This window comes from Carlito syrichta, unplaced genomic scaffold (assembly GCF_000164805.1).
Source record: "Carlito syrichta isolate Samal-C Ts95f unplaced genomic scaffold, Tarsius_syrichta-2.0.1 Scaffold315069, whole genome shotgun sequence".
NCBI lineage: Eukaryota > Metazoa > Chordata > Mammalia > Primates > Tarsiidae > Carlito > Carlito syrichta.
Genome location: NW_007259165.1, coordinates 361,478 through 387,378, shown reverse-complemented (window position 1 = coordinate 387,378; position 25,901 = coordinate 361,478). Strand labels below are relative to the sequence as shown.

General features: G+C 47.1%; 1 protein-coding gene across 1 annotated transcript in view; it reads left to right on the top strand.

Annotated features, from left to right (window-relative positions):
* The window catches only part of SFMBT2 (Scm-like with four mbt domains 2), a 160,743-nt gene that overhangs the window by 109,008 nt on the left and 25,834 nt on the right, over positions 1-25,901 (top strand). The window contains exons 10-13 of the mRNA XM_021706035.1: positions 2,000-2,042; positions 4,505-4,575; positions 7,080-7,219; positions 22,536-22,645. Coding sequence (XP_021561710.1) covers positions 2,000-2,042; positions 4,505-4,575; positions 7,080-7,219; positions 22,536-22,645 — 364 coding nt within the window. The remainder of the gene's footprint in view (positions 1-1,999; positions 2,043-4,504; positions 4,576-7,079; positions 7,220-22,535; positions 22,646-25,901) is intronic.

Here is a 25,901-nt window from a genome sequence, read left to right as displayed (position 1 = left end):
CAACTCAAAAAAAAAAAAAAAAAAGTGTGAGCCCTTAAAAATAATAGGCTTAAACTTTTTGTCAGAGATTATATTTCTGTTATTTTCTCTGTGGAATTGATATGTCAGTTTTACTTCTTTCTGGCAACCTGTTCTGTGGTACAATTCTGCAGATTCTCAGAACATTGCTGTCAACAAAGTTTCATCACCTAGTTGGCTTCACATTCTCTGATAAAGAAGGGCATCTCAAGGGTGCCCCAACTTGGTATTTATTAAGAACACTCTAGGGCATTACCTGTGTGAAACAAAGTCGGTAGTTCCAACTGTAGACAGAGGTGGATTTTAGGGATTCTTCTTTCTTTATATTATCCTGATCAGTGGATCTGATCCAACTAGGAGAATATCTTTTCTTCACTTAAAAATGTTAATAAAATGTTAAGCATACAATAATTATTTTAATCTCGGGGATATTCTTCCCCCCCACACACACTTAAAATAATGCAGATTCTTATCTCCCTGAACCAGTATGGTCAACAATCAGGTTCCCCCTGGGTTCTGCCACAGGGTAGGGGGCCAGTCCCCTTTGTCCTGCTGCTCCTCAGTTAGAACCTCGTGTCCTAGAGCCTCTTCCTCCTTCCTTCACGTGGATTTGCGAGGTGTCAAGTGCTTTGGGTTGAGCAAAATCACATATGTGTTATGGTGAATGTCGTAATGTTTCCTTGTTGGCCTGCATGTTGCATCTGGGGCTATTGTACTTGACCTTTCGCCAAGACATCATACAGTCTGGCATCCCCGCCCTGCTAACAAAGTCTAACGTGGACATGTCTTCTAACCTCGTTTTTCGCCTTGGAGGCCATCAGGTTTACACCTTGTTATAGTAATAACTGTGAAGTGTGAAGTGAATAGCAAATGAAGTCAAGAGTGGGTGGGGTTTCGTAGAGTATTTCTCTTATTTATTTTTGCTTGCACTTCTTACACGTACATTTTGCTTTAAAGAGGCAGACTCCGGCTCTAAACCTGCCAGACTCTAACAGCTTTAGAAGTTTTGTTGGAATTGATGTATGCTTATGTTGGAAGAGGCCGGGTGGGCTGAGCCAAAACTAGTAGATGCCAAAAGTTCTGGTCTATTTTTGCTAAGGTGATCCTAATCAGTCGTAAATGTAAACTGGAAATGTTCTTATCCAAAACGATCATTATTTGCTGGTACGTGTCATATTTACTAGCCACCAGCTCTTCTTTTGGTAATAAAATGTTTTAGTTCAAATGCATGCTTCTGGCTGGACACAGTGACTCATGCCTGTGATCCCAGCCCTTGGGGAGGCTGAAGCGGGAGGATCACTTGAGCCCAGGAGTTCAAGACCAGCCTGGGCCACATAGTGAGAGCTTGTCTGTACAAAAAAATAAAAGAAATTGACTGGGTATGTTGGTGCTCACCTGTAGCCCAGCTGCTTGGGAGCTGAGGCAGAAGAATCACTTGATCCCAAGAGTTCAAGGCTCTAGTGTGCTCTGATTGTGCCCCTGCATTGCAGCCTGGATAGCAGAGTGAGACCCTTTCTACAAAAAATAAATGTATATATAAAATAAATGCATGCCCTTGATGCCACGTGGACGAGTGTGCTGTGATGAACAGGATTTGCTTCATCCCAATTCCTATGGTAAAAAAAAAATCATCTTGCATAATCATGCTTGCAGCAATTTATCTGAACACATATGTTTATGTAAGGTACGATGGGAGTACTCTTTTTCTTTCTCGTTAAATGCACATGTTAAAATAAAGTAGCCAGTGCAGCAATAAGATTAAATGAACTATGTTCTGTGGAGCTCACATCTGATGAGTCAAAGTCTATTTTATTCTAGAAGAAACTGATATAAAATTATAGCATGAGCAAAATAACTTTTCAGCATTTTAATTGTTACTTTAAAACAGGCACATTTTAATCTTCTAGCCCATTTTTAAAAATTCACTTGCTTCACTAACAAAGTTGATTTTCTCTTTTTCCTTGTTTGCCTTTTTTTGCAGCACAAAAGAAGAGAAAGATTGCAGTTGTGCAGCCAGAAAAACAGTACGTGTTTTTGTTTTTATTTTCCCCAAACTGCATGATAAACTGTAGAGGGTCTTTGTAGAGGACTGGAAGCATGGGTGTTTTTATTATAGTTAGCTAACAAATAGCACACTGGGTCGGACTCATGGTTCAGTCTGTCATCCCAGCATATTGGGAGCCTGAAACGAGTAGATTGTCTGGGTCCGTGGGTGCGAGACAAGCCTGGGCAACTTGGCAGGACCGCGTCTCTACAATTAATCAAAAAAATTAGCCAGGTGTAATAGCACATGCCTGTAGTCCTGGGTCCTTGGAAGGCTGAGATGGAAAGATCACTGGAGCCCAGCAGGTCGATGCTGGGGTAGCTTTGAGCGTGCCACTGCCCTCCAGTCTGGGCGATGGAGCGAGACTCCAACTCTAAACAGACAAACAAACAAATAGCTCACTGGTGAGGGGCACAGTAACTCCAGCTGCTGTAATGGGTCACAGACCTGCTATGCGCAAGGCACAAGAGCCTGCTTCCCAGGGAGCCGTGGTCCGGATTGCCCCTGCTCACTTTTCATTCCCTCTCGGCACACCTGGAGAGCACCCAGACTCACATCCTTGGAGTCCTGGCTCTCTGGCCCGGTGATTCTTGCAACCCCAGAGGCCCCGGGCGGCAGGTACTGTGTAGACACATGGGACCCTTACCCCACCCGGAGCCTTGTCTCTTACTCACCTGTCCAGTGATGGCTGTGTAGACACGTGGCTCCTTGCGCTACCCAGAGCACTGTCTCTGACTCACCTGTCGTGTGATGGCTGTGTAGACATGCGACCCCTTGTGTCACTGGGAACCCTGTCTCTGACTTACCTATCGAGTGATGCCTGTGTAGACACGTGGCCCCTTACTTTACCCAGAACCCAGTCTCTTATTCACCTATCCAGTAATAACTGTATAGACACGTGGCCCCTTACCCTCCCTAGAACCCTGTTTCTGACTCACCTGCCCAGTGATGGCGAGGCCTGGGAGGAGAAGAACGTCAGTCTGACTCCAGCTCTGCTGGTGGAATCTGAAAGTTGCTTTAACCCTCCTCCCCTCATTTGTAAAATACCTATTTTGGGGTTTTTATGATGATTAAATTAGATTCCAGAAAAAACGATGAGCCTTACATGCCTGAATAAATATAGATGACACCCACCTCTCCCTGCACCCCCGTTTCAGTTGGAGATTTAAGAGGAGAGAGGTGTTAGGACTGAGTTTGTGCAGGCGGGCAGTGTGTTTTTGAAAAGCTATAACTGCTGGTAACATTTGTATGCATTGAAGAATATTTAAAATGCACTAAGTTATACATTCCATGCCAAGTGATTCTGCTGTCTTGAGTAAATAAAAATATATGGGTGGAAAGAGAACTGAAAACAGCATTTTTTATGTATAGTACTCAAGTTTAAATGAAATGAAATTGAATAATAACTACATTATTATTTGAATGAGAAGAATGGTTTTGTGGGTCCTTTGGGGAGTCCATTTCTAAATGGAGTGTACCAACCTCATAACCTGAGTCCCTTTTATCCACATGACATTAAGGCGGAGAGAGAGAGTCAGAGCAAAAAATGCCAAACTTGAATTTATCACTTCTAAGTTTGTAGTCCGTGGATGAATGATTCTCACCCTCTACACGTGTCGGTCACCTAGAGAGCTTATGACACACAGACTGCTGAGCCCCATCCCCCAAATTTCTGACTCGGATGTGTGGGTTGGTGCCTGGGAATCTGCATTTCTGATGTTATTGCTGAACCTGTGGGTTTGGGGAGCCCACTTTGAGAACCACTGCTGTCGATGACCCACTAAGACCTCTTGCTGTGATTTGCTTTGAGTTTACATAGATTTCAACCGTGTGGTTTCTTCAGCCAACCAGGATGGACACACTGGGGAAACTCAGTGCACTTCTTTTCCCCAAAGGCTGCATTCTAAAAGATGTATCAATTCAGCAACATGTCTACAGAACTCTGTAACAGAGCCCTGTCCTGGAATAAGCCTACTTGATATTTCAAGAATCACCGGTTGTTTTGAGTGTGGCCGTGACTCACACAGACACAGATGTCAGAAACCAAAGGTTAGCAGAAAGTGGTTTGCAGTGAGACATTCAAGTGGAAAAGTCTGACTTTAAGTGAAATGCAAGTTCATGTTTCTTCGTGTCTAAAATATAATTGAAGACGTGAATACAATTCTATCGCAAGAGGCAAGGCTGGCAGCCAATCAGGAGAAACTTCTGGATCAGTGATGGCCGCATGGGGACAGGTGTTCCCCAGGCTTCTTAGGGTCACCCGAAGAATTTGAGAGCAACTTTTCTGAAATGATCTTTTTATCCGGCCATGTTGTTGCATCTGTACATACATCTTGTCTTACTGTGCATGTGTCTTAAATTTCTGGAATAGTCTCCTTCAGTGATGTCATCATTCCTTCTAAAGTTTGTGATTCGTGATAGTTCCATTTTCTTTGTTGACAGATTGCCGTCCGCAGTGCCTGTTAAGAAAATACCTCATGAACTCTGTTTATTCCCTCACCTGGACACTACAGGTAAATGGGTCGCACTTCAAGTTCTCTGTCCTTTCTCAACTTGTCGCTGGGAGTGGGGTTATATGTACAGTTTTAGGTCAATATGAATATATCTCATCTTGCTTTTTCTATTGCTACTCACTAACAGATAATTTCCTTTTTTAAAAAAATCTGAGGCTGAGTGCCGTAGGTCATGCCTATAATCCCAGCATTTTGGGAGGCCGAGGTGGAAGGACTGCTTGAGTCCAGGAGTTTGAGCCTAGGCAACATAGCGAGACTTTGCCTCTACAAAACATCAGCCGGATATGGTGGTGTGCACCTGTAGTCTCAGCTACTCGGGAGGCTAAGGCAGAAGGATTGCCTGAGCTTAGGAGATTGAGGCTGTGGTGAGCCATGATCATGCCACTACACTCCAGCTTGGGCATCAGAGTGAGACCTTGACTCAAAAAAAACAAAGGATTTCGAAGCTAAATTCTCTATACCTCTTTTTTGACATTTTATCAGTTTCACTTGTATTTTTACACTAGTGGTTAATAGTTAATACTTAAGTCGCCACTGGCTTTTTAGTTGTTCCTTAAAATTCTCTGTGTTTGAAAGCTGGTTGTGAACAATATAAATGTATTTTAATGTGCCAAGTTTTACATGTTACAATAACCTTTGAAAATACAACTGTGGCCTATGACCACCACATCTGGTAATAGGCATGTTTGTACAGTAAGTCATACTTGATTAAGAATTGTGTTTTCTAAACTAGAACGAAACCTGCTCTTAATTCCAGGATTAAGGCCGTGATGCTCATGGAAGAATCCTGTTAGCTGAAAATTATCTTTGTAGTAGAGAGAGCAGTTTTAAACATAGACATAACTAAAATTCTTTTCTCCCTAAAGGTCTGATAATCTAAAGACAGGGTAATCCTACCAAAAAATTTCCCTGTCAGTGCAGCTGTGGACTTAATGATGTCACCTGACGTATGGAATTCAAACTTCAGAACGGTTTTAAAAGAACCCTGCCATCTACCTTTTCACAGTCTGTCATTGTTATTTTACTCTTTCTCTGCTATCCAGAAGGACAATGTTTCTGCCACCTACCTGTTGGTTTTTAGTTGAAGTCTCTGTGAGAACAGTCCTTCCTAGACTGTTAAATCGCCATCCCAAATTGATAACAGTATTTATGCAGAAATGCCGCTGTTGTATTGCTTAGTTTGGCACGTGGGTAGGGTGGGGCCCAGGTGGGGAGGCCCTTAGCCAGAAGTGAAACCTCGCCCTACGGGTACAGACATCAAGGAACATTAGTGTGCCATCTTAGCATGCAAGTATTCTGCTGTTTGTCCTTGGCAACTTGAGACACAGCAAGACAACAGCTTGGCCTGTTTCCTCTCTGAGTTGAAAGGGTAGTGTAATTTTAAGCCACAGTGAGGCATATCTCATCCTCTTCAGATGGGCAAAACGGAGAAGTCTAACGGTATCTAGTGTTGGCTTGACTCTGGGACAGCAAGGACTCTTACGTGGTGTGACAGGAGTATATACATTAAGGGGTAGTCACTGTGGAGGACAGTTGGGCCGTGTCTAGCGAAACTGCAGACCCACAGACCTCTGGCCTAGCCACTCCATTCCTGTTACTCAATTGTAGTAATCTCTTATCTGGACGCAGAAGATTCTACAGTCGTTTTCATGAAAGCACTCTGGGGAATACCGAAAAAAAAAAAACCAACTAAATATCCATCCGTAAGAGAATAGATGGCTAGGTTGTGATATATTGATTTCATGCAGTAATACACAGCTGTGAAAAATGAATGAACCTTCCAGATACATATTTATCAACCTGGATGTCTCCCAGAAATTTCATGCTGAGCATGAAAACAAAATACTGCAGAAAGTCATTTATGGAATATTTTTAAAACTATCCTAAGTATCATAGATTACATGTAGGTACACACATGCCTTTGTATGTGAAAAGGTTGACAGACTTGCGTGGGACTGATAAATACCAGCTTCAGGTTCCTGGCTACCCCTTAAGGGGACTTGGAGGAAGTCATTGGGGTAGGAGACACAGGGAGCTTAGCTGTGTAGAAGGTATTTTTATTCTTGTGCGGCACAGTGATCCTGAATAGTCATTGTCTTAGTCTCTGTGCCTTCCTGTATGTCTTGAATACCGCATAATAGACAGGAAAGTCTGTTGATATGCTGGAAAAATAATCAGAATTTTTAAGATTTTTAGTCTGGATCTAAAATGTCTTGCTATGAAGACCCACCTCACCCTTCTCCAAAGAGGAAAATCGCCTGTTTTTCTCTACTGCTCTGTCACCATTTGGAACCAGAACGAGGCCCAAGTAGAGTTCCGGAGACCCAGCTGTTGGGACTGTTTTGAGTCCCGTTTCTTCTGTAACTCCAGATTTCCATCCATACAAGACCTCTGGCTTCTGGAGGTCATCTTGCCTCCTGAGTGGACTCAACGAGCCTCTCGCAGATCCCCCGAGGTCTGGCGTGGCAGGTCTAAGCCTCGGATGTGTTGCTGTTCCCCTGTAGGAAGTGTCAATGGGAAATACTGCTGCCCTCAGCTGTTCATCAACCACAGGTGTTTCTCAGGCCCCTACCTGAACAAGGGAAGGATCGCAGAGCTGCCGCAGTCGGTGGGACCAGGCAAATGTGTGCTGGTTCTCAAAGAGGTGAGTTACGTGCCCAGTCGCGGTTGGCATCTTGTAACGGGTTTTTCAAGCTGGGCGTACCGTTTTGTTACAGCAACTGCAGCCACTCATTGGGGAGCAGGGGTGAATGCGCTCAGAACAGGCACTAGAAACTGAGAGGAGCATCGAAGGTGTTTATTCCAGAATTCTCAGGTGGAAGTAGCCTCCCAAAACCTGAGCCCCCACCCTCAGTTTCAAGCTGCTGTTTCAGAGCTCTTTGGTTACAACATACATGGGTTTGTCATTGGTGGGTTTACAGTTTTAAATTTAGGGCCGAGAACGGTTGCTTCTACTTTTACAACAAGCATTGAGGCAGACATTTTTATTGCCATTTCCATAGGAGGTGTAATAAAGCGTGTTTACAGAAACAGAGATTGCAGTTAAGGAAAATGGCATGTCACTGCTTACTTATTTACAGAAGGAGAGATGGCATGCAGTTGCTTACTTAAGACCCTCGAGATCCGCTTTCCTGCTTAATTCCTGTTTTTTCCATCTCAGTTTCTGAAGGAGATACCAGACATTTGAAGCAATTCAGTTGGCATGTACTGAGTCCCCCTTTTCTCTCAGTCCTGGGGCCTGGAGATGCAAAGATGAAGGAATGGTGTTTCTACCCATGACGATTCAGTCTAGTGAGACAGACGTCTGAGGGGGGAACCCCCCAAAACCCATAATTTATTTATGAAAAACTGTGTATTTAGTCCTACACGTACAGACTTCAGTCACCTTCAAAGTACTCTCCGTGTGATGCAATACACCCATCAAGATGGTTTTTCCACTGCTCAAAACGGTTTTAGAATGCATCCGTTTTGACGCCTTTTAGAGCTTCTGCCATTTTTTGTTTCACCTCTTCCACATCGGCAAAACATTTCCCTTTGAGGAATTTTTTCATGCAGGGAAACAAAAGTCGTTCGGGTGAGATCAGGTGAATCGAGAGGATGGGGCACAGGGGTCATGCCACGTTTGGTCAAAAACTGCTGAACACTCAGCATGGTGTGGGCTGGTGAGCTCGTAAAACACCCATCATGAAAAGGGAAAACACATTGAAAGAATGTCCCCAGGCCAGGCTCAGTGGCCCAGCACTTTGCGAGGCTGAGGTGGGTGAATTGCCTGAGCCTGCAGGTTGGAGATCAGCCCGGGCGACTTGGTGAGAAGTCGTCTCTACAATAAATGAAAAATTAGCCGGGCATGGTAGCGTGCACCTGTAGTTCTGGCTACTTGGAAGGCTGAGGTGGAAGGATCGCCGGAGCCCAGCAGGTTGACACTGGAGTGGCCGTGAGCGTGCCACTGCACTCCAACCTGGGCGATGGAGTGAGATTCCAACTCAAAAAAATAGAAAAGAAAGAATCTCCCCCCAAAATTCACTGAAGCCGAACGCAGCCTCTCCCAACGCTCGCTGGTCCATGATGCCGATGGGTTCCTAGAAAACTTATCTAGAGGGGGAGGCCTGTATTCCAAGGGTCCACCCCCCAAAAGATAATTCCAGGTTTTTCTTGGCTCCTCCCTCACGATTTTTTATCAATAAATTCCTGGGTTTTGGGGTCCTCCCTCGTGCATGGAGAGTAACATCTGGCCTGGCTCAGGCAGAGAGTAGAATTCTGCTTGCCCAGAGTTGATGAGGCCACTTGGGTGGCATTCAGGGTTGATCCCAGCAAAGAAGGGCAGGCTTGGCTGGGGCTCAGGCGGGGTATGAGCAGTAGGTATGAAAGGGCACATTGTACCATGAAAAGGAAAACAGGGGAACCTGGCCTGCCTGGAGCGTGAGGTGGGACAGAGCAGGTAGAATGCAACCTGCTTGTGGAAGGCCTTTGGTATTTTCAGTGATCGGGGCTTGGATCTCTAGGTGAGAAGCTAGCAGGGTTATACTAGGCTAAAGCTTTCCCTCAATGTGAGAGCCCCTGTGTGGTTTCAGTTGTCGTTTTACTTAATGAAAGAGAGGTCATTGAACAAAGTCCGAGGGCACTTGATTTTCCAGGTCATCGGTGGTATTAATAGTTAAAAGACCCTAAATATTTAGGAAAAACAAATCTGCTTGAGAGAGGAAGTAGGGGTTCCAGTTTCAAGGAAACCTGTAAAAAATCGGCGAGACGATTGTTGCAGTCATTTACCTGGGAGCATTTAACACACAGAGTGTTTCACAGGGGGTCCCTGCCCCATCTGACCTTCCAGTCAGGTGGGCAAGACAAGCAGGCAGGTAGCCTGTGGCCACGTGTGTCCCGGGCGCCGAGGCTGGACTGGGCTTGCAGGCTGTGAGATGGCACCGGTGTTGCCTGCGGTCTGTGAGGACCAGGGAACAGGCAGCCTGCCCCAGGGAGAGGGAGGGTGGATGCAAGGCTGGAGCATCCGGAGTGCAGGGCATGAAGGGAAGATGCTCACAGAGCCTGAGATGTGCAGACCATGGAGGAAGGACACCGAGAGGCCCACGTTGACATGGAGTGCATTCTCTTTTAACAGCTGAGTGGAGATACGCTCATTGTTTTGTTTTGTTTTGTTTTGTTTTTGAGTTGGGGTCCCCCTGGCCCAGGCTGGAGTGCAGTGACACAATCACAGCTCATCATAGCCTTGACCTCCTGTGCTCAGGCAGTTCTTTTGCCTCCGCCTCCCAAGTGGCCGGGGCTGCAGGTACATACCACCATGCCCAGCTAATGCTTTTATTATTTTTGATACAGACTGATGTCTCACCATGTTGTCCAGGCTGGTCTCGCACTCCTGGGCTCAAGTGATCCTCCCATCTCGGCCTCCCAAAGTGCTGGGATGACAGGCGTAAGCCACCATGCCTGGCAAGCTCCTCTTGTTTTAACGAGCTTGCCCTTGTGCATCTGGCCTTAGGTCTTGACATAAAATAGTAGGCGACTCACTCAGCCTGAGCGGGAAGTAGATTCCATGCATGAGAAATTTGTAGCTAAAGAAAAATGGTGATTGCAGGGGAGGCCCACACCCCCGGAAAGGGGTGTTGTCAGGTGGTAGGACTGCTGGTTAACACAAACCCCGTAAATGGCACCGACGTAGAGACCTGCAGATATGAAACTTGACCCAAAAGGCAGTCAAGCCCAGATTACACCTAAAAATTTCTGTCACCATCGGAAGTTTAAGACCATAGAGCAAAAATTGACTTTCTTAGCTAGCCGTGGCCGTCAGCCTGTGAATGGATTTCTTCTGGGGCGATATTGTCTGCCTGTGTTTGTGCTTGCCTTTGTCCTGAGTGATCGGGCCACTGGCACACAAAAAGTGACAAAAATAGGGCAAAGCCACCTGTAAGCACATTTTGCACGTCATGTTCCCATCATCCAGATAAGATCCTCCCGGATCTCCCACTCTGTTAATAAACACCATGACCTTGACTTGGGCCTCTCTTGAGGGGCTGGCCGTCTTCCTTCACTAAATGATTTTCTTTTTAAGTCATAAGTAGTTATCCCTGATCACTTTGCTGGCTGGTAGGTACCAGCAGCCAAATTTAAAAGTCAGGCCAGAGCAGTTTTCTGATGACAAAACTAGTTTTTTGCTGATGTTCAGAAAATGCACACAGCAGGGAAGGAGCGGTGGAGGCGAGCCCTTCAGTTCTGTGAGTGCAAGAAAAATGTGTAACTTCCGCCAAGCCAATATTTATGCTAATACACCAGCTTCAGCACCAGGACCAACGCATGGCTTCAAATTTCATTTTGCTTAAAGAGAATGGGGTAATTGAAGCAAAGGCCAAACGCGGGCCATCGGTGGTACTAGGAATTTAAACAACTTTTATATCTTTAGAAACTATAAAGTGAGAGTTGTTTTTCTCTTGAATGCAGGGAGGGTCTTTGGCAGGGTTTGATGCCACGGAGCCATGTCCTGAGCTCCGTCTGAGTGAGGCCGTGTCGTGAGAGGGGACGGGGTTTCTGGCAAATGATTGTTCATGTGTGTCTCTACTCACTACCTGGATGTCAGACTTCAGTAGGCTTTGGAGGTTCCCAGAGCGTGTCTGGCCTCAGTTCCAGGGAAGGTGCGTCGAGGGAGGGTAAAAGAACTCAAAGATGCTGGAACCCGGGTCCGTAGATGTTGCCTTGGTTCATTTTGCATCGTTGTGAATAAATACCTAAGACTAGGTCAGTTACCAAGAGTAGGGGGTTATTTTGGCTTGTGGCTGTGCACTCTACAGCAAGCACAGTGCTGGCATTTGCTTCTGGGGAGGCCTCAGAAAGCTTCTGCTTGTGGCGGATGGGGAAGGGGAGCCGGCATGTCACATGGCGAGAGAGGGTGTCACAGAGCGAGGATGCACTCACCAAGCCCTTCACAAGGGACCTGCCTCCGGGACCCAGACACCTACCATCAGGCCCCACTTCCAACACGAGGGGTCACATTTCAGTGTGGGATTTGGAGGAGACAAACATCTAGGCTGTATCAGTGTTCCATCCTGGTCCGGGCATCCCCCATACGTCAACTCAGGACGGGACAGGCCTTGGTGTGGAAAGGACAGTGGTTCTCCACGTGCTGGGGCATTTTCAGGCATGCCTGGGCCCAGTTGTGTGGAGCGTGGGACCTGACAGGTACAGATGCTAGTGATGGTGTTTATCGTAAGTCAGATTCCCATCCCAGTGGGATCAGCGCCAGGTGGGACCACCCTTTTCTATCTCAGATCCTCTCACCCTCCCTTTCTTCCCCCAGTGTGCTGGGGTCCCCAGAGGACATTATCTATGTAGTGTCGAGACACTGACATGCTGTGACCAAGAGTCTTGCTAGCCTTTGTGTTCCTAGTGCATTGCACAAAGGTGTTGGGAAGGCTTCTGCTTAATAATTTAAATGCCGTGTCGTGAATCTCCAGGCCTGTGATGTTTACTTTCTAGATGGTGTGCCAGGCTGGTGTTGTGTGTGAGAGGAAGAGTGAGCCAGTGAGCCAACCTGGGCACCAGGGGCAGAAGGGGAATGGATCTTCTAATGTATTGACTCATATCAGCGTGTCCTGGAGTGAACGTGTGGCTTCTGATAAAGACACATGATGAAAATGGCACCTACCATGTGCTACCGGCAAAAAAGACCCTGAAAATACCCACTGGGGAAGCATGACCGAGCCTCTGTCTATTTATAGAGACAACGTCTTAGGAGAAAATCCCAGGGTGGACCAGGCGCAGTGGCTCATGCCTGTAATCCCAGCACTTTGGGAGGCGAAAGGCGGGGGGATTGCTTGAGCCCAGGAGTTGGAGACCAGCCTGGGCAGCAAAGTGAGAACTCACCTCTACAACAAATAAAAAATTAGCCAGGCGTGGTGGTTCATGCTTGTAGTACCAGCTATTAGGGAGGCTGAGGCAGGAGGATCACCTGAGCTTATGGGGTCAAGGCTGTGGTGAACCATGATCGTGCCACAGCACTCCAGCCTGGGCAACAGAGTGAGACCCCGCTCGAAAGAAAAAATAAAATTCCAGTGACTCACAGAGATTTGGATGGTGTCGTGGTTTTTCTTAAAAGTTATTTGGCTTAAAATAATCTGCCAGTATGTAACCTCTGTTTTTAGCCAAAAAAAGAACTGTGTCGTTTCAGGTGGGGAACCCCTAGGAGTCCCCTGTCTGCATGTCCGCCTCACTCTCTAGGTCTTGACCCGGTAGCTGCTGTCTAGCTCATCCGCTCAGCTGCAGGCCTGACCTGGGTCGCGTGTGCTGCTTAGCGGTAGCACGGGCTTGGGGGTTCCAGAGAGGACCGTTGACGGGGGATGGTGAGTTGCACGCTTCCTATTGAAGGGCCAAAATAGAACACCTAGTCTTCTGCTTCCTTTCTTCTTCTTTCCGGTGCTTCAAAGAAGGCTTAAGGAGAAGCTCCAGGAAGTCCAGACATGCAGGACGCTTTGAAGTGGGGCGCTTCCCGGGCCCGTTCGTTCCCTCCAGGGTAACCCTCCACCCGGTGAGTGGAGAGACAGCTGGGACCCGGGAGCTCAGCGAAGATCAGAGGCTGAGTAGGAGTGGAACAGAGTAGGCCAACAAGGTCAAGTACGGGAGGCTGGGCAGGCTTCTGCTCTGCTGAGGCAGACGTCTTGTCCCTGGTGGGAAAAAGACAGAAACATACACACCTGTTCCACTCTGGTCCACCTCACCTGCCTGCTTGTCTGTCTGTCTGTCTGTCTGTCTGTCATCGGTCTCTGCATCGTTGCCTCCCAGTCATCTACATCTTTCTATTGATCCATCATCTGTCGATATCCGTCTTCACCATCGTTGCCTACCATCTGTCTGTCGACCTATTTATGTCTGTCCATCATCTGTCGTCTGTCTATTGTCACGTCACCTCTCCTGCCTGTTTATCTGATCTATCAGTCAGCCTCTTATCTATTAACATCTTCGTCTTTTTCATCTATTGTCTTCATGACCTGTCACCTACCTATTTATCTCGTCTGTCAGCCCATCTCTTACCTCTCTGTGTCCGTCATCTACCAGGCTTGTGCATCTAAAAGAGTCCCTTGGGTGCTTGGTCTGCAGCCAGGCCGGGGATGCAGTGGTGTAGACATGACCCATGAAGCCCGCCTGGGCACTTAAGAGAACGGGTTAGAATCTGTCTAACTTTGTAAATCGTGAGCACTGGTGTGGGGCGGGGAATTGGGTGCCGCCGGCTGCTGAGAGGAGGCTGGGGATCCTGTTCTGATCTCCTGGGTCTCTTGTGGCTTCCCCAACGGTGGCCTCTGCGGGTACGGAGGTGCTTGATGGGAGGAGCTGCGGGTGCCACTGCTGGCCTGTGTGTGTTTCTCTGTATCTGTCCACACCGTCTGGGGTCTCTCATCCAAGGTGTTCAGTCACCCAGCATCCAGCAGATGACCACCGAGCCTCTGCCACATCCGGAATGCAGCAGTGAAGGGAACGTCATTCATTCATTCCCTCACGCAGGCCCTGTGCAATGATGTGGAGGGCCAGGAAGGAAACTTCATGCGTTCACTCCTGCAGGCCCCAAGCAATGATGTGGAGGAGCCAGGGAAGGGAACTTCATTCGTTCACTCCTGCAGGCCCCAAGCAATGATGTGGAGGAGCCAGGAAAGGGAACTTCATTCATTCACTCCTGCAGGCCCCAAGCTGTGAACGTGTAGGCGCCAGTGAAGGGAACATCATTCATTCACTCACACAGGCCCTAAGCCATGACTGTGTAGGCACCAATGAGGGAAACATCATTCATTCATTCGTTCACTCCTGCAGGCCCTAAGCCATGGCTGTGTAGGTGCCAATGAAGGGAACATCATTCATTCACCTACTCCCGCAGGCCCTACGCAATGAACGTGTCGGCACCAGGGAAGGGAACATCATTCCTTCTCTCACGCCGGCCCTAAGCAATGATGTGGAGGCACCAGTGACGGGAATACCATTCATTCATTCATTCACTCCTGCAGGCCCTAAGCCATGACTGTATAGGCACCAGGGCAGGGAACATCATTCATTCATTCACTTACTCACACAGACCCTAAGCCGGGGCTGTGTAGGCACTAGGGAAGGGAACTCCATTCATTCATTCACTCACACAGGCCCTAAGCCATGACTGCACCAATGAAGGAAGCATCATTCATTCATTCCCTCCCACAGGCCCTCAGCAATGGTTGTATAGGCACCAGTGAAGGGAGCATCATTCATTCACTCCCACAGGCCCTAAGCCATGACTGTATAGGTACCAATGAAGGGAGTATCACTCATTCATTCGTTCACTCCCGCAGGCCTTAAGCCATGGCTGTGTAGGCACCAGGGAAGGGACTTTTTCATTCCTTCTCTCTTGCTGGCCCTCCTGTGATGTGGAGGCACCGTGCTGGCAGCCGGAGGGCTTCTGGTGAGCGGAACCAGGGTCCGCACCTCAGGGTGCCGAGAGGAGGGGCCTTCTCCTCCTCCCCCAGGCCCGCCTGGTTCTCCCCAGCCCACTCAGAGACGGACGCACAGGCAGAGGTCTGTGCCTGCTGGTGTCACGACAGCCCCCGGTTCTGTGTGACGTAGGGTCAGAGGAGTCGTTGTGGCTGTTTCTCTCTCTGGAACTCGGGGCCTTTGTCGCTTTGAGGTCAAGGACAGGAACAACTGTGTGTCTGGGAGGCTCCCTCTCTGCCCCTCATCTCGCTTCTGCCACATGCTTCCGCGCCATGGCCTGCTCCCGGCCCAGGTCGCACCCGCTTCTCGCCGGGGGAGGAGCTGAGATGCCTGTCTCCTGCGGGCAGCAAGCCATCACCTCTGACCTGGGATTCTTCCACGACGTACGGCAGGCATCAGCCCGTTGGGGGGAGTATGAGTCAGACTCCACCGTGGAAGGGGGAAGTCCTGAACAGCGAATCTCTTGGCAGCAGAAAGCAGGTGTGCAGACACTGGTCCCCAAGGAGTCCGTGTCCCTCTGCTCTGCCTCACTGACAGGGGAAAGAGGTTCGAGCAGAAGGCGCTGAGGAAACGCTGTGAGTTCCACGAGGTCGTTTGCTGAGTCCTAGATGCCCTCCTGGACATTGCAAGGGTGGTGCCCTCTTCCTTGCCCTGAGTCAGACATGCCCAGAGAGTGGCTGGAGAGGTAAAGTGACCGCTATTCCCGGTCAGCCCCAGTTCTGGAACTTTCGTTTGGCTTCGGTTGTTGTTTGTAGTGGAGAGTCCTATGGGAATCGGCTTCTGGGTAGAAGGAATGTTCTCGGGGTGCTGGCTTCAGGGTGTGATGTGTTTCTCCTGTCGTTGGTCTTTGAGAGGCGGAAAAATCCTGACAACTATAGCTGGCATTGCGGAGCGGTCTCTGAATAAGACCGAAGGGATAAAGTGGGGGTGGGGGATGCAGGGGAGAAAGGGAAGGCCTGGCTGCTGGAGGAGCAGAGATCAGGGGCTTCCTTTCTAGCATTGTCAAGGTCACCTCGCTCGGGAGTGTGGGAGCATCCTCTTACATGAAGAATCTAGACAAAGATAGAGATCAGAGTTGGCCAACGTACTTGAGTTCTAGACTTGGTGAAATGCCTCCAATTGCGGTTATTATTAAAATTATTGTAATTAATAACATAAGGAGGGTAAATATAATGGTCAATATGCGGTATTTGGGGAGTATATCTGATGCACCAGTTGCATGATCTTGGGACACGCACAGAGCAGTCGGCTTTTGAAGAGATAAAAAGATAACGCCTGCATTTAAGCGGTCATGACTTTAGCAAATTATTGGCCTTGTTTTTCTTGACAAAGTAGCTTTATGCCTTTCTCTGGCTTCAAGAAAAGGGTATGAGTGCGTGATAGAGGTTCCTCCTTGCTCTTGCAAGTAAATTTTCCTTTATTTTTGCTTTTTTGGGGGGGGTAAGGAGTTCTGTTGTCTATGCACGATCACACCTCACCACAGCCTCGACCTCCTGGGCTTAGGCAATTCTCCCTCATTCTCCTGAGTAGCTGGGATGACAGGCCTGCAACACTATGCCCAGCTTATTTTTTGATTTTTTTGTAGAGATGAAGTCTCCCTATGTTGCCTGGGCTGGTCTCGAATTTCTTGGCTCAAACAATCCTCCCACCTTGGCCTCCCAAAGTGCAGGGATTACAGGCGTGAGCTACCATGCCCGGCCTATTTCTGATTTTTGATGGTATTTACATGTCTGAGAGTTTGAGAAGCAATGCCACAACAACTGTGGATGATATAGACCCTTGGTACGGTGGATAAGCATGATGTGACTCAGGAAAAAGACGCCACTGAGGTGATTTTTCTGAAACTCAAATTCTCCTTTGCAAAGGAGCCGTTTTAAAACTAAGTCCCCCTTTAAACCAAGTTATAGAAATTAAAACCCTATTTGCAACTCACTGGGGCTCTGGCTGTAACGGCCACACCAGGTGCTGAAGTCTGAATCTTCTTTTCTTCTTCTTGTAACTTTCCACTTAAGATACTATCCTCCAGAGAAGCCCTGTTGATGGAGAAATACTAATTAAACAAGAGAAATTATTTCTCTTTTATTAAAAAGAAGCTCTTGATAAAATTAGCTCTGTTTCCTCTGATTTTGAAGTTGAAATGAAATCTTTTAGGACTTTGATGTGCACTGATTTCTGTAAAAAGCTCATTATCACGACTGTGGCCTGAAAGCAAGAAGGTTTCTTGAAACAGTGAGCAGGTGGGGGAAGCTTCTTTTGGTCTGATCCTTTTTCTGGCCCCTCGACAGAGAATATTCTCCTCGGGTTTCCCTGTGTGCTGGTCTGCCTCTAAGTCAGACTGGGCACAGTTGCTCATACCTGCAATCCCAGCACTTTGGGAGGCCAAGGTGGGAGGATTGCTTGAGCCCAGGAGTTCGAGACCAGCCTACGCAACATATCGAGACCTCTTCCCTACCAAAAATAAAAAATGTAGCCAGGTGTATTGGTGTGCACCTGTAGTCCCAGCTTCTCAGGAGACTGAGGCAGAAGGATCGCCTGGGCCCAGGAGCTTGAGGCTGTGATTGTGAGCCGTGATTGTGCCCCTGCACCCCAGCCTGGGGGACAAAGTCAGACCCTAATGCAAAAAACAAACAATCTACCCCAAAGCCACCTCTTTTCGTGGTCATGAGAATCCCACAGATGACCAGCCTCCGAGATGGAGAGTCTGACTTCCTCCTTCAGTCTGGCCAGGGCTGTAGAAACCATGGTTGTGTCCTGAAGTGTTCTTCTAACTGGGATGCTCTAGGAACTTGCTCTTCTAGCCGGTGGGTCCCTGTGGTTCCAACGTTGTTGTGACTGTAATCGTGTGATACGTGGTAGTTGAGGTTGGAAATAGCTGAATGTGGGTCTTTGTTGAGATGGTTTTTATAATAGGAAATGCGAAAGGAGATCAGGGGGTTAGCATAATTTCACAAGGTGAACAGAAAAAGAAAGTCCTGTTGATCTGGATAATCTACTGAGTGGTGAAATTGTGTGGGAAAGGGAGGGACAGGGGGAAAGGGGACTCTCATTGGGGGTGCCCAGCCCTGGGGAGTTTTGCTCCTTTCACCACTGGATGACCTGTTACAGGGCCCAAGCTCAACTCTCCTTACTGTCCCTTCCTCTCTCTTGCCCCCCCTCCCCTCTACCCGGTACCCTGATCCACCCGGCACTTTCTGAACGCGTTTCGGTGCCGGCTGCGGCAGAGGCAGGAAAGGGGTCCCAGGAGAGAAGGGTGGGTATGAATAGAATTGGAGAATTAGGTCACTGGGGCCCTTTCCCAAAGCGTTTTCGGGTAGTGGTTGGTTGGACCAGGACTTGGGTCGATTGACAACCGAAGTGAAAATGAAGAATTTAAAAAGTATACATGCCGTGCTCGGTGGCTCAGCCTGTCATCCCGCGCCTTTGGGAGGCTGAGGTGAGCGGATTGCCTGAGCCCGCGGGTTCGAGACCCGCCTGGGCAGTGAGACCTCATCTCTACAATAAATCCAAAAATCAGCCGGGCGTGGTAGCGCACGCCTGTAGTTCCGGCTCCTTGGAAGGCTGAGGCGGAAGGATCGCCAGAGCCCAGCAGGTGGAGGCTGCGGTGGCCGGGAGCGGCCACTGTACTCCAGTCTGGGTGACAGAGTGAGACTCCAACTCAAAAAAAAACAAAACAAACAAACAAAGCATACACTATTAAAAAAAAAAGTTTGGTTCTGATGAAAAGGCATTAACTGAAAGTCAAGGAGCTTGTGTGGAGAGTTACTTTCCAAAGATGCAGGACTCGGATGTAAACGCAGGCCAGTGGGGTAGAGAGGGTGAAGTGATGGCCAGTGGAGCACAGCACAGACTCATCGGTTCTTTGACTTGACCCTGAAATGATTTTCAGAGTGGCCAGCAAAGTCTTAAAACAGAGGTTATTTGTGGGATGAAGAGAGAGGTAAGAGAGGGAAGGTGAAAGAGTCATGCCAGAAAGACCTGACATGGACGAGTCTCTGAGAAAAAAGACTCAGACATCTGCTCTTAACTAAAAAGCTGGATATATTTTCGTGATAATGGATCTGCTGAAGTGGGTGGACACGGGCAGCCACTGCAGAGAGATTTCTCTGCCTCTGATGGGAGGAGGGGTGGTGTTTTTCTGGAATACATATTCTGTCTTTGTAGGAGACTTGCTAGGCTTTTGAACACACAAGCTCAAGGGCTAAGAGGGGGTCTCATTATCATTTCTGTGGCTTTGGTTAGTTAAGGGGCGGTATAGTCAGCCTTCCACCTTCAACAGGGAACTGAAAGATTTTTAGTGATTATTATGCTAAACCATGAACTGAAAGGTTGGGCCGTCCTATTCTTACCTCTAATGGGATTTGATTTTGGTTGGCCAAGGGGTGAGGTAGACTGGGCACATCCACGTTACAACCTGGCCTGCAATAAAAATGTAATAAGAAGAATGTCTGGGTGCTTCCTAAAACCTGCCTAAAAGAAATGTATCTATCTATGCCTAACCTGTATTTCCAACCTTTCCTCAATGGGACTGAAGAGTGTTTTATGCGGTGATGAGGGCTACATTGATATCAAGGAGAAGGCCAGCTTTCAGTGTTTCTTGTATGCCATGGTGTTACCTCATTTATTTCTCATGTCATTCCTCTGACCGAGATAAATGGCAGTGCCCCTGCACACAGCCAAGGAAAGTCAGTGAAGCGTCTTGCCCAGGGACAAGATGTGATAGAACTGGGATTTGGTGCCAGTTCTACCCAGCTATAAAGTTACTGCTTCTCAGCAGAATACACCATGGAGAACTTGCATGTAGAAGTATGTTCTCAGCAAGCATTTTGCGAGCTCCCAAGAAATCCAGTGAGGCATTGTTCTCTAACTTGAATTTCCTCCTTGACTTAGCCAAAACCCTTCACACCAGTTCATTGGGAATATCGTTCATTGACCTCACACCCAAGGTCCTGTTAGTTGACTGGGGAAAGGGGTCCATGCTACCCTCTCTGATCAAGAGCATAATGAGTTGAATTCCAGTGTTTTACAAGTTACAGGGATTCATTCAGCCTGACTCATAGTATCTGTCTCCTTGGTTATTTTCATGGGGTGACTATGATACACTAAGATGTCATGTACACAGAAATTATCCAGCTCACAATTCCACGGTTTTATCGAGAGCTTGTTGAATTTGGAGACGAATGACGTGTCCTCGAGAAAAGCCAAGGGAAAAATATTCAATATCAGATGCTTTTTATAATTTAATCGCTGCCTGTTCCCAGGCTGAATGGAGCTCCAGAAGGCATTTTCTTTTCACAGTCACAAAATACATCTCGATATGCAGCAAATAATGTGTAACTCTGGGGTTTTCTCTGCTAAACACGATGAAAAGAATCTGTTGAAATTTTATTGTCTGTTGATAAACACTGTGAGTGTTACTGCAGTCAGTTCTAATTAGATTTATTTTTAAACTCAGTTCCTGTAAATCATTCTGACAGCAAACAATAAAATCAGATGATTGTTCTAATACAGAAAACACAAACATACCAACGCCATGTGTACTGCCTTGTCCTGGCTTTCTAGTTCCTTGGCTAAGCCACCATCTCTTGATGGCCTGTTATGGGGCCTTGGAACATAACAAAATGCCACCAAGGCAAAGAAAAGACAGTGGCCATGCTGACTGTGTAGCAGGATATCTATTTTGTTTTAGAGACAGTATCTTGCTTTGTTGCCCGGGCTGGAGTGCAGTGGCACGATCACAGTTCACTGCAGCCTCGAACTCCTGGGCTCGGGCGATCCTCCCACCTCAGCCTCTCGAGTAGCCGGGACTCCAGGTGCTTGACATCACATCACACTACTCTTTTGTAGAGACGAGGCTGTGCTGTGTTGCCCAGGCTGGCCTTGAACTCCTAGCCTCAAGGTTATCCTGCTGCCGCAGCCTCCCAAGGTGCTGAAATTACAGGTGTGAGCCACTGCACGTGGCTGAAATATTTTAGATCAAATCCTTAGTCGCAACATGAGAAAGCTTGGTTGTTTGCAGAAGTCACACAGGTTACAAACCAGGCTGGTTACAGTTCAGAACACGTGAGACCCGTGAAAACTGCTACATGCAAAGTCCAGTGAGTTTCTCCATCTCCTTCCTTCCATTTATGTTATCCTGGTCTCCATCAAAAGATCGTCGAGGCCGGGCGCGGTGGCTCAAGCCTGTCATCCCAGCAGTTTGGGAGGCTGAGGCGAGAGGATTGCCTGAGCCCGTGGTTTGAGACTAGCCTAGGCAACATGGGAGACCTTGTCTCTACAATAAATCAAAAACTTTAGCCAGACGTGGTAGTGCACACCTATAGTTCCAGCTACTTGGAAGGCTGAGGTGGAAGGATTGCCAGAGCCCAGCAAGTTGACGCTGGGGTGACCACAAGTATGCCACTGTACTCCAGCCTGGGTGACAGAGTGAGACTCCAACTCAAAAAACAAAAAAAAAAGATTGTCAATGTCTAGGCAGTAATGCCAGTAAGCTGTGCTCCTCACTCTCGTTGGTGTTTAAACGTGAGCCCCATGCCTGGTGTTTTCCTTCATGCATATCTGGACTGGGCAGACTTCAGGAGGGACAGGCACTGGGTGCTCTTCCTATCTGAGTCCTTGGTGGATGGTCATTTCATGGAACCCAGAACTGTAAAACTCTGCTTTGCACCTTCCACATTCTCCAAAGAGCAGTGGCCAAGGAATGTGCTAGAATGCTAGAACTCAGAAGTGTTCATTAAGTTCGTGATGATTTGCTTTTTGGAAAGTGTTTACTCCACGGGTCTGAGTTCCTTCCATCTCAATGAAAGAAGTGCATTGAGATTCATGAGAGCATCTCACCTCCCCAGAGCCAGAAGTTGGGATGCTCAGGACAGAGACGCCTTGTCTTTCTGGGAGCCCCACAGTAGACAATGATGCCTATATTCTTGGACTTGGGATTTGGGAGTAGGGGGGTAGACTGAGGAAGTATGATCATGGATGGTGTTAGATGTTCCAGATTGCCTTCTAAAATACGTCTCTGAGAGTGTTGTCTTCGTATTAAATATCCATAAATTGAGGCTGCATGAGGTGAGAGTCCCATAATTCGTTACCTCCTTGCTGGTATCTGAAGTCTCTGCAGAAGTGTTGGCATTGATATGTGATCTCCGTTTCGTTGGTTCCTTATGAAATGTCTAAAATGAGACCAAAATTCCCAGTAGCCTGTCCAACGGAAGAGGAATCCTGCTGAAAAATAATAAATTGCTTCTTGGTGAAAAGTGTTCAGTTCCTGCAACCAGAAAAGTCCGTGAGAGTGCCACCCCCTCTAGGGGTCTAGAGGCGCCTTGGGTTGGCCACCCACCTGTCCCTGGACGGGGAGTCCACGCCGCGTTCGCCTGGGAAGGGCCCGTCCCAGTCCCTCCTTTGGTGTGGGTGTGCGGCACCTGCTACTTAAGTGTCCGCTGTGAGGCTGGTGAGGCACCTGCCCTCTAGCAGGAACACATGCTCTCGAAGTTCATGGGTGCCTGTTTTTCCCCCAACAGGTTCTCAGCATGATTATCAACGCAGCCTACAAGCCCGGGAGGGTCTTGAGAGAATTGCAGCTGGTGGAAGATCCCCACTGGAATTTCCAGGAGGAGACGTTGAAAGCAAAGTAAGTGTGTCCAGTGCTGGAGAGTGAGGGCTTTGGTGCTACTTTGCCTGCCCCATCACTGCTCTTTTCAGCACAACCCAGAGAAACGGCAACAGACTGAGAGGCACTGGTTCCAAGGTTCCGAGGTTCCGTGGGCTACGGACAGGTTTATTGGTGCTTTTGCCCTGCGGAGTTACCTTAAGCCTTCAAGGTCCAAAGGTGAAAAAGAGGCTTGCTGAACTAACACTTTGTTATGTTAAACACTCGGAGTAAAACCTGACTGTGTTTCAGGACCAGTAGATTATTTGATCAGAAGGGGAAAAACTTGGAAGACGATGTCCCTTATCGTGGTTACACTGTGTTCATTAACAGCTCTTCTTCCGTGTGTGATATCGTTATGGCTTTGTGTCCAATGCAAATGCTCTCCATTCTGGCCATCGACAGTCACAAAAGAGAAAAGGAAACAATACGTACGTCTGGTTTGGGTTAAGTGAAATGGCAGTGAGCTCTAGGTGGATGCGTTGAGCAACTGTCTTCTTTTATTTGGAAATAAGCTAATTGGAAAGGTGACATTTTCCCTTTGCCTCAAGTTTCTTGACCTCTGAAATTGAGAGCGGGAACTGCATCGATGTGAAAAAGATCTCTTTCTCAAGATAATTCTATGTGGAATAGCTGTTTGGAGTGCTTGAGAGGGCTTTAATATTCATCTCTGGGTTTCAAATAGAGTAGACTTTACTGGTTGACTTCTTAATTATCATTTAAATGTAACATTTGCGAGATGGTGCCTTTCTTAATGAGTACACCACTTTTTGGCATCTAGAGTATATCTAAACCCTCCTTTAAAGAAGACACCTGACCTATTCAGAGGGAAAAGTGAGGAAGATTAAGTAATTTGTATGGTCAGCGGTATCTCCCTCTGGTAAGTGCATATCGGTACTGAGTGGAGATGCTGAGAGATTGTGACACTACTCAGGGTTGACAACAGCTGAGGAATTCTAGATTCAGTAGAAGTCATTTAAGGTCTAATCACATCTTGCCAAATCACACAAGTGAAAGAAAAAATCGTAGATCAGGAGAGTTTATTTGGAACAAGTGGCTTGCCAATGAAAGATGGTACTGCATTTCATCATTCCCATCTTTCCCAATTAAGTGAACTTTACTCACAGCCTAGCAAAAAAAAAAAAAAAGTTTTTTTTTTCTGTCTAATACTTCCTATTTTTCTACTTTAAGGAGGAGATCACCAGCAACAGTAAAGCATTATCTTGTAAGGTCATTGTAGTAGTAGATACAGAAAAATTGGGCAAGCGTTCATAAAGAGAAATCCTTTCAGTTTCATGTTGTAACACTTTTCTGCAGAATTCAACACAGTCTAGGTACAGTTCATGGACACAGACATATGAGAAGTCCAAAAAACAAATCTTAAATCCCATCAAAATCTCCCCTGCTACTAAGTAAGCCAGAAACTTGCTCCAGATCCCAGAATAAGGAGAGTTCCTTCTGCAAGTGTTTGCTCTCATTTTCTTTTGTTTGTTTGTTTGTCTTTTGAGTCAGAGTCTCACTCTGTCACCCAGGCTAGACTGCAGTGGCATGCTGGGCTCAGGTACTCCTTCCGCCTCAGCCTTCCAAGTAGCTGGAACTACAGGTGCGTGCCACCACACCCAGCTAATTTTTCTTGATTTATTGTAGAGATGAGGTCTCGCCAAGTTGCCCAGGCTGATCTTGAACCCATGGGCTCAGGCAGTCCTCTCACCCCAGCCTCCCAAATCACTGGGTTTATAGGCGTGAGCCACCATGCCCGGCTTTGATCTCATTTTCAAGTTACCAAGTTCATCAGAGCTTTCATTAAATCCAGCCTGACACAATCAAAACAGACATGGTGCGATCCAGCTCTGCTGAATTATAAAGGCAACCTATTACCTACGGTATCTGATATGACAGTACGTTCCCCAGCAAAGTCTTACACAGCAACTTGTGATGAGAAAAGCCCTGTCTGAACTGGGTTTCAGACGTGCTGGATCACGGTCGCGTCTCAAGGCAGCTGCTTAGGCTGATGGGTTTACGGTCGGCGGGAGCTTTTATACTGCGCGTTGAGTCACTTCTTTCCTTCTGATGGAAAACGACAACTCTTTAGATCTTGACAACTCTGCTGTTCTTTGGTGCCAGTGGGAGGAGAGAGAGCTGACATCTTCCCATTTAGCTGAAAGGCAGGAATGTTTTTCTGTCATGAATAAATTAACCTACAAGAGGAGAGACCTGCATTTAAGACATAGGATTCTCTTGATTGGTGAGGGGAGCTGGATTATAAAGTTGTGGGACGGAGGGGGGACACAATAACTTTATAATCCAGCCCCCCTCACCAATCAACATCAATAAGGAGAGACGCGATCTCAAACCAGGCGATGTGGGAACCAAAGGGAGGCTCAAACTTTACTGGTATGATGACCTCTTGGATGCCTAATTCTGAATTGTACCCTAGCTTTTTAAAAGCAAAAAATAAAATAAAATAAAGTTATAAAGAGTGATTTCAGGAAGACAGGATGTGAGACTGTCTGGAGGGCAAGTGGGATGGCCGGCATTTGGCATGTATGGTTTCTGGCTGTTTTTTTCCGACCTCCTAAGAGCAAAGACCCATTTACGTGAGAGGATGAAGGTTCCTTTGAGGAGGTGTTGACTGTAAATGCCATAAAAAATTACACTGCAGTCTACACTGTCCCTTGGTGATTTTTTCCCCCTTTTATCCAACAACTGTTTCTTTTATAGTGCCGGAGAAATGGTTGTAATGTTTGAGCAACATGGGAGGGGTCTATCATATGCTCAGTCTTTAACATGCATTGAAAAGCCAGGGCGTGTGGCCACTGTGCAAAAGGAAACGTGGGTTCTACAGTCATTCATTTCAGCTGTTCTAGAAGAGAACATTTCTTTTCTTCCGATGAGTTTAAGTATACTAAATTGACCTACATCAGTTTGGATTTCAGAAGGAGAAATTTAGGCTTTCCCTTAGGGCTTTTTTTTTTAACCCTCCAACTCTGTGCATCTGGGGACATTTAAGTATTTTTTTCAACATGTTTCTTAAAGGAGGTGAAAAGAAGACCGAACTCTTCTTGGAATGATTTTTGTGAGAACCCTTATCAAAACCAGGTAGAAGTGTAACAGTTTTTTCAGTCCCTTGCTCCAGTTTTTCAGAATATTTAAAGAAGAAATACTCTGGTATAGTTTCACATGAATTAGACTTGCTGTACCATGGCAGAGGCAGAGAGATAAAGTCAGATCTTCACTT